This window comes from Cryptomeria japonica, chromosome 7 (genome assembly GCF_030272615.1).
Source record: "Cryptomeria japonica chromosome 7, Sugi_1.0, whole genome shotgun sequence".
In the NCBI taxonomy this organism is placed as follows: Eukaryota; Viridiplantae; Streptophyta; class Pinopsida; order Cupressales; family Cupressaceae; genus Cryptomeria; species Cryptomeria japonica.
In genome coordinates, this window is record NC_081411.1 from 100183676 (window position 1) to 100202261 (window position 18586).

The following is an 18586-nucleotide window of genomic DNA, read 5'->3' on the forward strand; positions in this document are numbered from 1 at the left end:
TTTAATTGTTCGATAAAAAATTGCATTGGTAATTGAGTAGGTAAATCATTTAGTTCCCATTCTAACAGAGTTCAAAACGGTTTGAACAAGGAAGACTATGTCAATTAATAGCAACGTAGGCTAACATATCTATAAATAACTGAAACCAAAACTTTATACCTAAAACATGGATCGATAAAAAATTGCATTGGTAATTGAATAGGTAAATCATTTAGTTCCCATTCTAAGAGAGTTCAAAAAGGTTTGAACAAGGAAGACTATGTCAATTAATAGCAAGGTAGGCTAACATATCTATAAATAACTGAAACCAAAACTTTATACCTAAAACATGGACAGAATAAAAGAACACAATATTTTATCATAGTATATGACAAAGTCAATCTTGATGAAGATGTCCTATTGTTACAAACTCTTGATCCATTGAATACCTTTTTAAATAACAAAATATTGTCTAAAATAACAATTTTTGACAAAATTAATGTATTGTGATTAAATGATCAATAAAAACAAATGATGGATAGACACCAGCGACCTTTTCCACGCAAAAATGGTCAAAGAGACATTATGTTTCTGTAACGCTCAGAAGTACACGGCTATCCTGTTGTCCGCAGCGGAAATCACAACATGCGGCCCTTCAACGCAGAATACCTGGTGCGTTGAGGATTGCTGTTTTCTTGCTGGACATTTTCCACGCGCTTCCTCGCACGAACCATACCCCTTTATTCTACGTACCTATTTACTCCTCATCTCTCTTAATAAGCACTAAAATTCCCCTTTTAATGCATATCATGTGCTTTCCTTTGAAGACCGTTTCAATCACCTTGCTTTGTTCCTGTGAGACTTTGCCTTCCAAGCATTAAATCCTAAAGCCTGTTTCTATCAATTTTCTTATTTGTTTCTTATCATTTCTACTTCATATCTATGGCATCCAGTTCTACATCTGGTGGGCATGCTTTCGATCAAATAATACCACTAGCGTCTGCTTCTGTTACATCCTCATCTAGAACTAAACACATGCCCTACCAGGTATTTATTAATCATTGTGGACAAGATGTCAAAGAGACGCTAGCAAGCCGTATCTACAATTCCCTCGAGGGCACGGGAGTACGAGTATTTCTAGACAAAACTGAGCTGAATCATGGGGATTTCTTCCCTCTAGCTATAGAAGCAGCAATGCGTAGTGCTTCATTTCATATAGCCATTTTTTCTGAGCATTATGCTCAGTCCCCCTGGTGCTTAGCTGAACTAGCATTTATGATCGAAATTGGCGAAACAATTGTTCCCGTCTTCTATCATGTTGAGCCTTTTGATTTAAGATGGGCGATTAAGGGAAAAGGAAAGTATGCAGATGCCTTATCTGAGCACGAAAGCAAGGGTAGAATCGCTTCAGAAGAACTTCACCGGTGGAAAATGGCACTCCACAGGGTTTCATTTTGTCATGGCTACATTATTAAAAATACAGAATAAGTGCAAACATACTCTTTCTTTTCGCCAGGGTTTGACATTGATACCTGTTTACATAATTTTGGTGTCTATTAGTAAAATACTTCGGATTTTTTACATGCCCCATTCATATTCTAAGCCTAGCTGCGGATTTATCAATTAAAATCTTCTGTATCATGGATTTTGGTTCTTTTTAAATTATAAAATTGTTCAATTTTTTAATGGAGCTCCATATGTTCAGTGACGAGCAGATGGTGGTGAAGAATGTGATGAATCGTGTATTGAAAGAAATGGACACAGTGCCGTTAGAGGTTGCTAAGCATCCAGTGGGTATGGACGAAGCTGTACGCGACTTTGACACGATTGCACTTCAATCTGGTGGTGAGAATGTACAGATTGTCGGGATTTGGGGCATGGGTGGATCCGGCAAAACCACCCTCGCAAAAGAAATATATAACAAGAGATGCTTGTCCGTGAATTTCTCCAGTTTTCTCTCTGATGTCGGAGATGCTGCAGAGAGGGGCCTCTTACTAGAGAAACAGAAGACACTTTTGAAGGACTTTAATGTCAAAGACGTATCCTTTGACAATGTTCACCGAGGCAAACAGATTCTCAATACCCGTGTAAAATCTGTTTCTGTGCTTATTATTGTAGATGATGTGCATCACACAGACCAATTGGATACTCTATTACCAACAAGGGAGAACCTTGGGCATGGAAGTTTGATTATTGTTACCACACGTGAGCTTGATGTTCTTAAATCGTGGGACATCTCTGCCATATATCCAATGAGAGCACTAAGTCCCACTCATGCGAAAGAACTTTTTTGTTGGCACGCGTTCTTACAATCTTCTCCACTCAGCGGGTTCAAGAATCTCGTTGATGAGTTCTTAAATTCTTGTCATGGGCTCCCTTTGTCACTCAAAGTCTTAGGGGGACAGCTCTATGGCAGGTCTGACAAGGATTATTGGCAGCGCACATTAGGTAAATATTCCGGAATATTGCCCAACGAGATCAAAGAACGTCTGAAAATTAGCTATGATGCACTTGATGAAGAAGAGAAGGAGATGTTTTTGGATACAGCGTGTTTCTTCATTGGGCGAAGGAGCAGTACCGCCATTGCAGTATGGGACGCATCAAAATGGGATGGTCTTCTTGGCTGGGAAAGGCTTTTAAACAAGTGTCTTGCTGAGATAGACGAGGGGAATCGCATAAAAATGCACGATCACTTGAGAGATTTGGGAAGAGATATCGCAAATCGACAGACACCTTATCGTGCGTGGTTTCGGGACCAGATTATCAAGATTCTGCCTCAACAGGTGATGTTTGTGTTTTCATTCACGGCTTCATTAATTATAACTCAGGAACCTCGTGGTTTTCCCTTAGCATGCAATTTAACCAGTTTTAGGGCTTTCATAAGATATTTATTTTTCACCTTTCATTATTCAGGAACGAATACAAATCAGAGGAATAGCAGACGCAATTGGTGACAAGTGGTATTCTCCACAAGGGGAGATCATAGTAAACACAAACCAAGGAGTTCGTGGCCTCACGCCTTGCTCGGTTGGATTGAAGATTCTTGTTTGTACAGGACATTACATTAATAAAAAAAATGGCCAACTACCAAGTGATCTGGTCTGGCTTCGTTGTTATCAATTTCAGCACAGCCACCTTCCGTCGTGGCTTTCATTGAAAAGCCTGAGAATTTTGGAGCTTCATGGCGCTCGGAACTTAGAAGACTTGTGGGACACTGATGCGAATGTAAAACATTTTGCTTGATGGTTCTTTCAAATATCTACATAGAAATGTTTTTGTATTTATGCTATATTAAAATGATTCGAAAATTTGCTGCAGGCTCCTTTGCAATTGAGAGAGGTCAGAATCGTGGACTACGGGAATTTCAGAGGATTTCCCAAGTCGATAGGAGATCTGAAGCACCTGAAAGAGATATGGATTAAGCCCAAATCCTCTGAAATGGCAAATCTTCCTAACGAATTTTCGCTTCTCCGATCCCTTGAGCATCTACATTTATCCAGGTGTAGAAAACTATCATCCCTGCCCAGAGATTTTGGCAATTTGGTACTCCTGTGGAATCTAGATTTATCCTACTGCTCGCAGTTGACCATGTTGCCACAGTCGTTTAAGCAGCTGGTGCTGCTGGAATATCTCAATTTAGAGGGGTGCGAGGAGCTCACTTTCAAGTCAGAGAATTTAGACATCCTGGAGGACATGATAAAGTTGGAGTATTTGAATCTGAATGGATGCAGGAAACTAGAGTTGTTGCCCCTCCCAAGGGGAGCTTCTTTGACAGAGCTCTATTTAAAGGACACCAAGTTGAGGGAGCTGCCAGCTAACATCGGTCATCTAAGCAAGTTGCCAGTGCTGGAGATAAGTAGTGAATTGTTGGAAACCCTGCCAAACACTCTCGGTGATTTGTCCTCATTAAAAACACTTAAAATATCTTCCTGCCCCAACTTGGAATATTTGCCAACATCTCTTTGGCATTTGTTGTCCTTATCTGAACTAGAAATTGCATCTTGTGTTAAGTTGCAATCTTTACCGGACTCTCTTGGCAATCTTAATCTCTCCAAGCCAGCGTGCAGGATCAAGAAAATACATATAACATCTACGAATGTGTCCAAGATTTCAATTTCCGAAGAGTGTTGTCCCTGCCTTGTGACTCTTACTCTTCGATATAATCAGATTTTAAGGGAGGTCGAAATCCTGCCAAGAACAGTGGAGAGCATAAAAGTAGAGCACTGTGATTTGCTAGAGAACATCAGATGTATTTCTAACCTTGAAAAGCTTCAGGTGATGACAATATGTTACTGTCCGAAATTGGATGGACTGCCAAGTTTTGCTAAATTAGTTTCCTTAAAAGATTTTGAATTGGTAGATTGCCCCAAAGTGAAGAAGATAGAAAGTATAGAAGGTTTGGAATCATTGGAAAAAATCAAAATAATTGACTGTGGAGAATTAGAAGCGCTTCCAAGGCTTGCAGACTTGACTTCTTTGAAAACGCTTAATTTGCGAAATTGCCCCAAATTGGAGATGGAAGGTTCAGAATGTTTGGGATCACTGAAGAAGCTGAATATAGTTGCCTGTCCAGGATTACAGGCCCTTCTAAAGTGTGTAGAAGAGTTGTATTGAACAAGTAGGAGACAGTGTTGAGAGATTGACATTAAAATTACCTATATCACCTACGGGTGCCATGGTAATCTCTTCATATTTGTAGTAAAAATATTTTCTTTTTAGAAACTTTTAAATAGCATAAAAATATCATTTATAGGTGTAATCCTAGTGCGCTTCATATATAATAAGCCATTTAAACAACAAGTGAATTGACACTTAATTTTAAATAATATTCAATCATTCAAATGTTCTTAGTCTGAAAATCTAAAGTGTATGTATATATAGTTTAGAAAGTGTAAACTATTATGTTTATTTTTAAAATAAGAAAGTACAAATTTAATTGTAAATAATATTCAATCACTTAAATATTCTTAGGTCTGAAAATCTTAAGTATGTATGTATATATATAAGTATGTAAGTGTATATATATATATATATATATAGTTTAGAAAGTATAAACTATTTTTGTTTAATTTTAAATTAAGAAAGCAGAAATTTATTGTGTTTCGTATACAAAAGGTTTCAGAGATCTATTGATGTTAGTGAGTACAAATTTAAGTTGAGATATTATAGTATACAATTATTTCTTGTCATATTACTCTATTTATACTTATGTTACAAAAAACAAAAAGTCCAAACCACAACGGCAATGGAAACGTGACAAGAAATCAAATATTTAGAGGATGTGTATAAGAAATATTTTATATAATAATGCATTTCAAAAAATAAATTGATTATAAAATGATATCCCACATAGGTAAATAAGCATGCAAATTTAAGTTTGTGAAATTAAAAAGCATAACACCAATAAAAAATAAAGAGTATCTATCATGTAACAATACTTTAACATATTATATTTGTGTAGAGCTTCTTGATGGTTTCTTGCTCTCCCCCAATTTCAAATTTTAGATTCCTATCTGACTCCACTAATGTTAACAACTACCTTGCTAGCAACTTTGTGGTTGATATTTTGAATTTAGGATTAGTATTGCCTAGTGGCAATGGTAAGTCTGAACCTGACACTTTTGGAAACTCTCTTGCTCTTGTGGTTGTGGTGAATCACCTATCCACCCTTTCATAGCTCAAAGCTTCATGTGCAGACCTACTATGTAATCCATTGCATGGAGCTCCTCCCAGTATTGCTCGAAAGTTCCTTCCCTATGGCTCCTCTTCTCCGGAGATGGTACCCGATAAAGAAGTGCTTGACTGTATTTCCTACTTTGAGAGAAAATAATTGGTTTGCAGGTTTAGTTTCTTGTGGTTCTCACTCTCATACCTACAAACCTAGATTATTAAGAAGTGGAATCCTATAGTTATAGGTAAGGTTGAGATTTACACCTATGTCCATTGTATTTTTGTGATTTGTTTTGACTCCTTTGAAGATCATTAAGCTATTTTGACCATGGGTGATTGGAAATGAGGCCCCACCCTCTGTCTTTACCCATGGTCACCCTCTTTCAACCCTTTGAATGAATCTACAAATGTCTTTCCAATCTAGGTAAGGTTGCCTTACCACCCCCACCATTTCTAGCACAAATTAGCCTATGAGGCTACTGGTAATACATTAGGCTGATTCCTCAAGGTGGAACCTAATACTAGCAATTTATCGTACATATTCTATGCTTGTATCTTGGTGGATATTGACCATTCAAAAGCTTTATTAGGCAAGATAATTTTTGAAGGCAGGTGATATAACCTGCATATAGATGAATGACTAGAGGTGATCCCATTTCACTACAATCACTTCTTTTCTAAAGGTCATTTGGCTTCCTCTTATCCTTGTGGGTCTCATCTATTATTTTCCCCACCTAGTGGAAGGGTGTGGTTCCTCTATTTGTTCGCAGGGTGTCTCCTCCCCTACTCCTAAATGTTCAATGGGTAAAGATGATGCATCTTAGAACTTTGTTTGGTGAAAGAAAAAAAGCTACTCCCTTATGGTTTGTAGCACAAAGATTGTCCCATTGAGGTCAAAGTTGAGCCCTAACTCCACTTAGTGATTGATTGTGTTACTATTTTTTCTTATTGTGCTGGCTATTTTTGTCATGTTGTAGCTTTTCTATCCTCTCACTTTGGTTTATGGTTGTTCTATCTTCGGTTTATGTTGGTTAACCCTTTGGTAATTTTCTTTCTTTGTAACAGGTTGGGCCCCATAAAAATGCACTTATCTTAATCAAAAATCAATTTAACATAATTTACAATTCAAAAACTAAAATAGAATTCTAATGATATTTATATGTAATCTTATTAGGTATCATCAAATATTAGCTAAATAATTTAGTAATTATTTCTATAATTGATGTTAAAAGAATGCATTTAGTTTCTTGATTGTTTTCCATTTCAACTCTAGTTAAGAATGCCTTTGTATTATCTTCAAATACCTCTATTGTTAATTCATCATGTCCATCTTCTATTGGGCCACCATAATCCTATTTTGAGGCCTTTATTTTTTATCAATAGAAGCTCAACTTAAAATATGAATATTTAAATATATATACACAAGACCCCCTATCATTTTACTACCTACTATATTGGTTTTCACAAAATTGATAAAGGTATACTCACTCTGATTTCATTCACATGTAGAGGCACTGGAGACTTAATTTAAAATGAAAGAAAAATAATATTAACATTTTAAAATAAAATAAAATTGTAATTCAACTATCATATAACTAAATATAATAAATTTATTTACATTAACACACAAATTGTAGTTATGAGAAAATTTTAAAATGTTCTTTGAGTGGGAATCCCTTGGTGTGAATAAATTTTTGAAACAGAATGGCAATAACACTAAGGTGTCTAGTATCCTACCAGTGGTGGATAGCTGGGTTAGTGGAGATTTGGATGTTATAGAAGACAAGAAAGCTTTGATTACAATTAGTGAAGCTGCTTCAGGCTTGGAGGATGTGATGATTTCTGCTAATGTTGCTACTATGGGATCTAGCACTATGTTAGTTGTTGGGTCGCCCTCTGCGATTCCCTTGAATGGGCCATCCTATAGCTCCTAGATAAGGGTTGATGCCCTAGGTTCATTCAAGCCTTGAAAAGACCTCTTCTATTCCAACAAGGAATTTTCCCAAAGCATTGTTTAGATTGTGAGTTCCAAGGAGGGGATACTATTAAAATCCAAGTCGAAACTCTTCATAGATCTCTAGCCAAAATTGAGAATATTCTTGTTGGGAGATTCTTTGGTAGACACCCTAATATTAAACTGGTCAATAAATAGGTATTGGATTGAACTAGGCTTTCTAAAGTAATGTTTTAGTCTCGACACTTCCAAAATGTTTGTCTAGTTTCTTATTGTCTTTTTGAATATTACCTTAATATAGTGACTACTAGCCCTTTTTTTTCGCAATAAAAGTCTAGTGATATGAAAATGGTGCCTAGGTTTGACCCACATGAAGGTTTCTTATTTATTTTTCCTACTTGGATCAACTCTCGAGTATACCTCTAGAGTTCTAGGATGAGGTGATTATTGTGAGCAGTGCTAATTCCCTTGGCCACTTCCTCACCTTGGATAATGTTTTTGATTAAGGAAAGAATGATTTTAATAGGGACTCAAAACTAAAAAGATACAAATAGAAGATGAAAACATAAAATATCCTAAGAAAATCTTGTTGCCATACTAGCAAAAGACAAAAACCAACAGCAACAGAACCAAAGCTAGTGAAAAGCCAGCACCAAAAAAACACTGCTAACCTAAAGTCTTTAGAGTTTTCACCGCCTCAACTTCGAGGTTCCACATGTCTTGAGAAACTTTCTTCAGGTCTCAAATCTCTAAAGACATGGCTCCAGCCCTCCTCTTCCAACTAGCTTTGTTTCTTTTGGAAGGACCAGAGTCCTCTTACTTCTCCTTATCTACCTCCAGATCCATGAACAGGGTTCCCTATTGGGTGCTCTCCAGTTTGTCAACAATTATGTCTAGGGTAGTGGCAATTTCCTTCAATATCTTATGATCGTGATCCACAATAGAATTCATAGTGCTTTTAATATTTTCCATTTCCTCTTCCATGTGCTTGATCTTCTTCTCATAGTTTAGTTTCATCTTTTCCATTAGCTAGGTAGTTCTCTTGAAGCAATCCGCCATGGAAATCTTCTCCTCCTCACTCCACAAATCCCCAATGGTGTTCTGACCAAACTTTTTATTCTCTATCTCTTCTATCTTGCTTGAAGTGGCCCTATTGTTTTATTCTTAACTCTTTGATTTTGTGAAAGACCCATCTAACCACCCGAAAATACTCCACTCCTCTGTTCCTAGCAATGGCTAGAATGTCTGTGAGAAATTCCTTGTCCTCCTTAAAATAATGCTCATCCTAATTGAGGTTCCCCAAGAATCTAGGGTGGTTCTCCCTATCATTAGCAGGGTGTGAAGAAAAGGAACCATTGGCATCACACAGAGAAACTAAGTTGTTATCAGGGGGTCTTCAGAATATAACGCCAACTTCTTCTGAGAGATCTATTTCTTTGCGTGCTTCTCCAAATAGGAATTCCCCTTATGAGTATCATTGCGGGTATCATCAAAAACCTTAATTTTATCTGCTAATTTGCCTTGTCTATTATTTTTGGGCACATTTTTGAAGGAGGGGGTCTCCTCCCCTTCCCAATCTAAAACTGAATCCTCATTGTTCTCATATATGCTATCCTTAATATTATAGTCCTCAGACTCAGAGATAGAAAAGGGATTAGAAGGAGTAGGCAATTTACTATAATTCTCTTATATCAATCTAATGAGGTTTGCATGCAAAAGTAGATTCTTTTTAGGGTCTCACCTTGGATAATGTTACTACAACCAAATCTAGGTTTTTATATGCTTGATTTTCTGTCAATATGGAGTCTCACATGATCCTTCCTACCTCTATTCTCTTAGAGTCCAAGTTGGGAAGTGGCATCAATCTATTAATTGATGTAATATTGTTTGACCTTACAAGTTCTACTCCTCCTTACAGAACCCCTATAGTTCTTTCCCTTGTGGTGTTGAGAAGTCTCATCCCCCATCTCTCATAAAGTGTAAGTCCTATATTTTGGTAGTGGTGTCATATTCTGCCCAGTTTTACCTCATACCCTTGTTTTGTTGGGTCCCCTTTCCATCCCTTCTTCTAAGAAAGTCCCACTCTTTTTATCTACTCTACTCCTTCCCAATGACTTTTTTATATTTCACTTCTTGGTGTGCCCCTAATGCTGCCTCTTGGTTTCAAGGCTCAGTTGGTGCCTCCACTAGACTCAATCTACCTAGTCCATCCCCAGTCTAGTCCCTTGTCATCTCTACTTCCTTTTGATTCTATCCTCTTCATGGTGGTTCCCACTCCCTTCTCCCTTCCTCCTCTTTGTCATCTTATGAGTGTTGTTTTTGCGGTCCTCCCCTCCCTCTCCCTCTCTCAAGGTTTCCTCTAGGGTTGGTGACTAGGTTGATGATGCAGTTTCTCATATCATGCCCTTGGTCCCTCTTTCCTCCCCAACCATAGAAATGAGTTTTAGGAAGATGCTTCATGTTGTTGTTATCTCCAAGTGAGGTAGGAAATCTATCAAGGATATTCGATAAAACTCTTCTACCATAGATGTTTCTAATTGGAGTCAAAGTATGTTATAGTAAGTGGGCTCTAGAAGAGCTAAAAAATGGCTATTATATCATGAAACATAAGAGGACTAAATAGTCCCCATCAGCACACTATTATCAAGAATCTTAAAAATAATTATAAGCCAGATATTACACTCTTACAAGACACTGAAATGAGTTTTAACTTATTTGAAAAATAAAGTAGGTTTCCTACCTCTTCTCTTAGGTGTGTGATGGTGATGTGGATGGTGCCTCTAGTGGAATTTCATCTCTGTAGAATCCTAATTTTATCTCAAGGAGGTTCCTATCAAAAGTATAAAAATCCTCTCAATGTTTCTTTCACTAACCCTATGGATCTATCTAAATGGATGTTGTCTATTGTCTATGCCCCAAATAATATTTTCAGCATTGCATATCTTTTGGGATGACCTCTTCTATAGTAGAAGGACCATTGTTGGTTCACACTAGATGGTGGATAGAGAATTTAATACTCCCCTTTATCCTTCAGAGAAATGGGTTGTTGTGAAAATCTTCCAGACAACATGTTGGACCTAGGGTCTTTCTTGTCTTGAGGGTGCCTCATTGATCTACATTTGGTTAATTGTTCACTAACTTGGTCTAACAATAGAGCGAGTTAGCACCATATCCAAGTCAGGCTTGACATATTCCTTTGCTCATCTTCCAAGGATTTGGATCATCTCTACTAATTGTCCCCATTGATTAGATTTGGCTCATACCATAACCCTTTGGTCTTAAATTGGAGGCATGATCACAACAAAGTATTCTACCCCTTCTAGTTTGAAATCATCTAGATGTGAGATATTTGATCTTGGATTGGTAGAAAAATGATTTCAATGGTTTTACTATGTATAGACTATCCTAGAAGCTAAAGATATTAAAAAGAAATTTGGGATATTGGAATAAGAATTCTTTCAGTATTATTTTCCCTCAAAAAAGACTATTAAGGATTAGCTCATGAGCATCCCAGATGAAATGGAAAGAGTTGATCCCTTGTTGACTTGGTGATGAAGGAAATAACTCTTTTAGGAGAGCTCCATAATCTATTTTGAAGGAGGAAACATATTTTAAATAGTGAGCTAGGAACAAATGGGTCAAAGAAGGGGATCACAACCAAAATTCATCCACTAGTCAATTCTCAGATGTGGGAAGATGAACACAATTTTTATGTTAATTGATATTCAAAATAGGAGGTTTTCCTTTGGTATGGATATTTAAATAGAAGTGGTTCAATTCTTTAATTACTTACTCAATCCTCTACCTATGGGATCACACCTAATCGAGTTTTAAAATATGGGCACAAAATTCTTAGGAAGTAGGAGTCCATATCATACACTCACCTTCCCTTTAGGATACCACCTCACCAAAAGGTCACACAAATATGACATGACATTAGGAAGTTATAAATTAGGATATAACAATATATGGAGAAATTAATTTAATAATTCATCATGTTATGAGTCTAAGGTTGAGCACCTTAATCCCAACATTATCCCACTTGTCAAAGAATCACAAGAGTCAAAAATTTCTGGCCATCTTCTCAATTCCCTAAGGCCCATAGAACTGGCACATCATATTAACTTCTCTATGATCACTAGCATCGTTATTACTTCTACAACATTCACCAAAGTATTAACTTTTCCATCTTCATCTTTACATTTTGCACCATATCACGAACAAAGTGAAACTGCACATCAATGTTCTTTGTTCTAGCATGGAAATTATGATTCTTCACTAAGAAAATATAGCTCTGGCTATGAATAGTAGATAATAATCTAGCCTTCGTCAAAACCAGTATTTAAACATAATTTGTTAAGAAAAATGGATGTGTTACAATCTTGAATAGCTGCCATGTGATTTGCTTATATAGTGAACAAAGTGACTATATCCTATTGCTTTCCCATTAAACTAATAGCACTAGCAAATATCATAAATATATATCCACTAGTGGAACTTTTGTTGTTAATGTCACCCACCCAATTTGATTCCACATATGCATGAATGCAAACTGAATGATTACATTAGGTAGGAGGGTAAGTGCACCAAGATGGTGAACAAAAAGGGGGGTATAAGTGGCCACTTTTTTTTTGAAAACAAGTAGACCTGAACTTCAAAGAGCTATTTGAAGGTCATGCACTCAAAACTAGAAGTTGAAAAAAGAATAAGAATTGTAGTAATCTGAATCTAGTTTCTAAAATACTATTTTTTTTTTAAATTGGATAATATTAAGAGGGTCAAACCTTTCACGCATGAAAAATTGTTCCTGATTTTTTCAGAAAAATATAACATAGCTGTTTTCGTGCACTGCACAAAATATATAGTTAGATTTAGTATTTTGAAAAACCCTTTGGTAGGATGATAGGTAGGAGTTAGATCTAGAAGTTGTGTACCTTTTTGTAATTTTTCATCAATTATTTTATTTTTTATGATTTTTGGAAGTGACCGCATACTGAAAATTTGGTACCGGTTCATGCACTGGGCATAACTTGCATCAAAATAATCAAACATGCAATTTTTTTTTAAAAAAAGTGTATAGAATCTAGTGTAGAACAATAATATATAATTTATTTTGAATATGGTCAAGTATAGAAAAAGTTATTAAAAAAATGGTAGACATATGTCTGTGAGAACTGTCAAGGCACTGATAAAGAAAATTAAAACTTACTATGCTAATGTTGTCCAAAAATTAAAAAATTTATATGGTCAAAAAAATAAGATGTGTGAGATTATGGTGGTAATTTTAGAGATACCCACTTCATCATTTGTAAACCTAATGACGATGAAGTCAAGAAATCATGGTGGAGGATGAAAAAACGTGTAAAGGAGCAAAAAAGGGGCGAAAATGGGCTTGCAAGCCTTAAGGTCATTTTCCAACCCTCCTACCAAGGCAAAACCCGCACGGGTTTTGAAGAACCAAAAGTACTATTCATAGTTCTTCATAACCCGTATGGGTTATGAAGAACTAGAAACATTTTTTTGGTTTCACAAAACCCGTACGAGTTATGAAGACATAATAATGTATGCTTGTGAACTTAGCATTTACTACACATGTTTTAGACATACCTAGATAATATGTGTTTATGTATGTATATATGCATATTTATAGTTATATATACATATATTTATATAGATATATGTATATATGTTTGTATACATGCATGTACCTCTTCTTTTCCTCTCTCTCTCATCTTACTTCCCCCATCATTGTCTTTGTCTATTCTGAGCCCTAGTTATCTTCCTTGAGTTCTATCTCATCTCTCTCCCCCTCACAATTCTCTATTTTTTTATTCTCTCACCCTTTTCTCCTTCTTGTTCTCTCTCTACCTCATCTCTCTCTCTCTCTCTCTCTCTCTCTCTCTCTCTCTCTCTCTCTCTCTCTCTCTCTCTCCTCTCTCTCTCTCTCTCCTCTCTCTCTCTCTCTCTCTCACACACACACACACACACACACACACACAACACACACACATTATCCTATCCTATTCTCACCCTCTCCCCCCTCTCCCTCCCCCTTTCATTATCTTAAATCTCTCTTTCTTTCCCTCTCTCTCCCTCTCCCTCTCTTTATCCTATTCTCCCAATCTCCGCCCTCCCTCTCCCTTCCTCTCTCCCTCTCGCCCTCATCCTTTTCCCAATCTCCCTCTCTCTCCCTCTACCCCTCTCCTTTCCCCAATCTCCCTCTCTCCCTCCCCCTCTCCTTCTCTCCCTCTCCTTTTCCCAATCTCCCTCTCTCTCCCTCTCTCTCTCTCCCTCTCCTTTTCCCAACCTCCCTCTCTCCCTCTCCCCATCTCCTTTTCCCAATCTCCCTCGCTCTCCCTCTCCCCCTCTCATTTCCCCAATCGCCCTCTCTCACTCCCCCTCTCCTTCTCTCCCTCTCTCCCTCTCCTTTTCCCAATCTCCCTCTCTCTCCCTCTCTCTCTCTCTCCCTCCCCCTCTCCTTCTCTCCTTCTCTCCCTCTCCCCCTCTCCTTTCCCAAATCTCTCTTTTTCCCAATCTTTCTCCCTCCCTCTCCCTCTGATGGTCCCTCTCTCTCCCTCTCCCTCCCCCTCTCCTTTTCCCAATCTTTATCTCTCCCTCTCCCTCTCTCCCTCCCCCTCTCCTTCTCTCCCTCTCTCCCTCTCTCCCTCTCCCCCTCTCCTTTTCCCAATCTTTCTCTCTCCCTCTCCCTCCCTCCCTCCCTCCCTCTCTCCCTCTCTCCCTCTCCCCCTCTCCTTTTCCCAATCTCCCTCTCTCTCCCTCTCCCCCTCTCCTTTCCCCAACCTCCCCTCTCTCCCTCCCCCTCTCCTTCTCTCCCTCACTCCCTCTCTCCCTCTCCCCATCTCCTTTTCCCAATCTCCCTCTCTCTCCCTCTCCCCCCTCTCCTTTCCCCAATCTCCCTCTCTCCCTCCCCCTCTCCTTCTATCCCTCTCTCCCTCTCCCCCTCTCCTTCTCCCAATCTCCCCCTCTCCTTCTCCCAATCTCCCCCTCTCCTTCTCCCAATCTCCCTCTCTCCCTCCCCCTCTCCTTCTCCTCCCTCTCTCCCTCTCTCCCTCTCCCCCTCTCCTTCTCCCAATCTCCCCCTCTCCTTCTCCCAATCTCCCTCTCTCCCTCCCCTTCTCCTTCTCTCCCTCTCCTTTTCCCAATCTCCCTCACTCTCCCTCTCCCTCCCCCTCTCCTTCTCTCCCTCTCCCCCTCTCCTTTCCCAAATCTCTCTTTTTCCCAATGTCCCTCTCCCTCCCTCTCCTTCCCCCTCTCCTTCCCCCTCTCCTTTTCCCAATCTCGCTCTCTCCCTCTCCCTCTCTCCCTCCCCCTCTCCTTCTCTCCCTCTCTCCCTCTCTCCCTCTTCCCCTCTCCTTTTCCCAATCTCCCTCTCTCTCCCTCTCCCCCTCTCCTTTCCCCAATCTCCCTCTCTCCCTCCCTGTCTCCTCTCCCTCTCTCCCTCTCCTTTTCCCAATCTCCCTCTCTCTCCCTCTCCCTCTCCCTTCCTCTCTCCCTCCCCCTCTCCTTCTCTCCCTCTCCCCCTCTCCTTTCCCAAATCTCTATTTTTCCCAATTTCCCTCTCTCCCTCTCCTTCCCCCTCTCCTTTTCCAAATCTCACTCTCTCCCTCTCCCTCTATCCCTCCCCCTTTCCTTCTCTCCCTCTCTCCCTCTCTCTCCCTCTCCCGCTCTCCTTTCCCCAATCTCCCTCTCTCCCTCCCACTCTCCTTCTCTCCCTCTCTCCCTCTCCTTTTCCCAATCTCCCTCTCTCTCCCTCTCCCCCACTCCTTTCCCCTACCTCCCTCTCTCCCTCTCCCTCTCCTTCTCTCCCTCTCTCCCTCTCCTTTTCCCAATTTCCCTCTCTCTCTCTCCCTATCCCTTCGTCTCTCCCTCCCCCTCTCCTTCTCTCCCTCTCCCCCTCTCCTTTCCCAAATCTCTCCTTTTTCCGAATGTCCCTCTCTCTCCCTCTCCCTCGCCCTCTTCCTTTTCCCAATCTCTCTCTCTCCCTCTCCCTCTCTCCCTCCCCCTCTCCATCTCTCCCTCTCTCCTTCTCTCCCTCTCCCCCTCTCCTTTTCCCAATCTCCCTCTCTCTCCCTCTCCCCCTGTCCTTTCCCTAATCTCCCTCTCTCCCTCCCCCTCTCCTTCTCTCCCTCTCTCCCTCTCCCCCTCTCCTTTTTCCAGTCTCCCTCTCTCCTTCCCTCTCTCCTTCTCTCCCTCTCTCCCTCTCTCCCTCCCCCTCTCCTTCTCTCCCTCTCTCCCTCTCCCCCTCTCCTTTTCCCAATCTCCCTCTCTCTTCCTCTCCCCCTATCCTTTCCCCAATCTCCCTCTCTCCCTCTCCCTCTCCTTCTCTCCCTCTCTCCCTCTCCCTCTCCCTCTCTTCTTTTCCCAATCTCCCTCTCTCTCCCTCTCCCCCCTCTCCTTTCCCCAATCTCCCTCCCTCCCTCCCCCTCTCCTTCTCTCCCTCTCTCCCTCTCTCCCTCTCCCCCTCTCCTTTTCCCAATCTCCCTCTCTCTCCCTCTCCCCGTCTCCTTTCCCCAATCTCCCTCTCTCCCTCTCCCTCTCCTTCTCTCCCTCTCTCCCTCTCCCTCTCCCTCTCTTCTTTTCCCAATCTCCCTCTCTCTCCCTCTCCCCCTCTCCTTTCCCCAATCTCCCTCCCTCCCTCCCCCTCTCCTTCTCTCCCTCTCTCCCTCTCTCCCTCTCCCCCTCTCCTTTTCCCAATCTCCCTCTCTCTCCCTCTCCCCGTCTCCTTTCCCCAATCTCCCTCTCTCCCTCCCCCACTCCTTCTCTCCCTCTCTCCCTCCTTTTCCCAATCTCCCTCTCTCTCCCTCTCCCTCTCCCTTCCTCTCTCCCTCCACCTCTCCTTCTCTCCCTCTCCCGCTCTCCTTTCCCAAATCTCTCTTTTTCCCAATGTCCCTCTCTCTCCCTCTCCCTCCCCCTCTCCTTTTCCCAATCTTTCTCTCTCCCTCTCCCTCTCTCCTTCCCCCTCTCCTTCTCTCCCTCTCTCCCTCTCTCCCTCTCTCCCTCTACCCCTCTCCTTTTCCCAATCTTCCTCTCTCTCCCTCTCCCCCTCTCCTTTCTGCAATCTCCCTCTCTCCCTCCCCCTCTCCTTCTCTCCCTCTCTCCCTCTCTTCCTCTCCCCCTCTCCTTTTCCCAATCTCCCTCTCTCTCCCTCTCCCCCTCTCCTTTCCCCAATCTCCCTCTCTCCCTCCCCCACTCCTTCTCTCCCTCTCTCCCTCTACTTTTCCCAATCTCCCTCTCTCTCCCTCTCCCTCTCCCTTTCTCTCTTCCTCCCCCTCTCCTTCTCTCCCTCTCCCCCTCTCCTTTCCCAAATCTCTCTTTTTCCCAATGTCCCTCTCTCTCCCTCTCCCTCCCCCTCTTCTTTTCCCATTCTTTCTCTCTCCCTCTCCCTCTCCCTCTCTCCCTCCCCCTCTCCTTCTCTCCCTCTCCCCCTCTCCTTTTCCCAATCTCCCTCTCTCTCCCTCTCCCCCTCCTTCTCTCCCTCTACTTTTCCCAATCTCCCTCTCTCTCCCTCTCCCTCTCCCTTCCTCTCTTCCTCCCCCTCTCCTTCTCTCACTCTCCCCCTCTCCTTTCCCAAATCTCTCTTTTTCCCAATGTCCCTCTCTCTCCCTCTCCCTCCCCCTCTTCTTTTCCCATTCTTTCTCTCTCCCTCTCCCTCTCTCCCTCCCCCTCTCCTTCTCTCCCTCTCCCCCTCTCCTTTTCCCAATCTTCCTCTCTCTCCCTCTCCCCCTCTCCCTCCCCCTCTCCTTCTCTCCCTCTCTCCCTCTCTCCCTCTCCCCCTCTCCTTTTCCCTCTCTCCCTCTCTCTCCCTCTCCCTCCCCCTCTCCTTTTCCCAATCTATCTATCTCCCTCTCCCTCTCCTTCTCTCCCTCTCTCCCTCTCCCCCTCTCCTTTTCCCAATCTCCCTCTCTCTTGCTCTCCCCATCTCCTTTTACCAATTTCCCTCTCTCTCTCCCTCTCCCCCTCTCCTTTCCCCAATCTTCCTTTTCCCAGTCTTCCTCTTTCTCCCTCTCCCCCTCTCCTTTCCCCAATCTCCCTCTCTCCCTCCCCCTCTCCTTCTCTCCCTCTCCCAATCTCCCTCTCCCTCCCTCTCTCCCTCTCCTTTCCCCAATCTCCCTTTTCCCAATCTCCCTCTCTCTCCCTCTCCCCCCTCTCCTTTCCCCAATCTCCCTCTCTCCCTCCCCCTCTCCTTCTCTCCCTCTCCCTCCCTCTCTCCCTCTCCCCTTCTCCTTTTCCTAGTTCTACATAGCCCGTATGGGTAGAACTAAGGCCAAAACTGCTAGTTCTACATAACCCGTACGAGTTATGAGAAATTGTGAACGTTGACATATAGGTTTCCATAACCCATACAGGTTATTGGAAAATTGTTATATATTTTTGTCCCAACAGCCTAAAAAATAGTATTGCAAGTTGTTTGAAGGCCCCACTGCTTTTGCACATGATTTTTTGGGACAGTAACAGTCAGGTTTTCATATTCTTTTGTCATTTTTTGCTTTGGAATGATTGATTTTTAAATTATTTATAATTGTTACTTTAGATAATAACAAAATAATGAACCAGATTGAAGCATTAGTGGATTTTGACCATGTATCAGACATAGTTGAACCAGGTAACTTAGGTTGTAATGTGCTACAATTTTAAGCTTAATTTATTAGTATTAACTTATGTTGATTTTGGTATTAACTTATATCCTTCTATTAAATGCAGGTCATGTATATGCAGTTATTGCGGATGAGAACAATGAAGAAGGAACATATTACTTTTTGTGTCGTTGTATTGAGGCCAAAAAGAAATTGACTTCTACAGTGGTTGATGGAGAGGGTATTGAGTACCCAATAGGATCCGTTGTTGTGACAGGGACATGGCTTAGAAGGTACCACATTGTTGTGTCGAGTTGTATTGAGACCTCTTAAACTCATTTATTTAGCAGTCGTTGTATTGGTTTTGGCATTATTCTTCTATAAAATG

At 41.3% G+C, this 18586-nt stretch overlaps 2 protein-coding genes across 2 annotated transcripts; both read left to right on the top strand.

The window, feature by feature from the left end:
• The first annotated feature begins 547 nt into the window (after positions 1-547).
• Positions 548-1467, top strand: LOC131073432 (TMV resistance protein N-like). Its single transcript, XM_058009870.1, has 2 exons — positions 548-651; positions 933-1467. Exons 1-2 carry the CDS (start codon positions 548-550, stop codon positions 1465-1467), a joined length of 639 nt encoding a protein of 212 aa, XP_057865853.1.
• Positions 1468-1664: 197 nt separating this feature from the next.
• On the top strand, positions 1665-4593 carry LOC131073433 (disease resistance protein RPV1-like). The gene is made up of 3 exons (XM_058009871.2): positions 1665-2762; positions 2893-3204; positions 3298-4593. Exons 1-3 carry the CDS (start codon positions 1665-1667, stop codon positions 4591-4593), a joined length of 2706 nt encoding a protein of 901 aa, XP_057865854.2.
• Positions 4594-18586: the final 13993 nt, after the last annotated feature.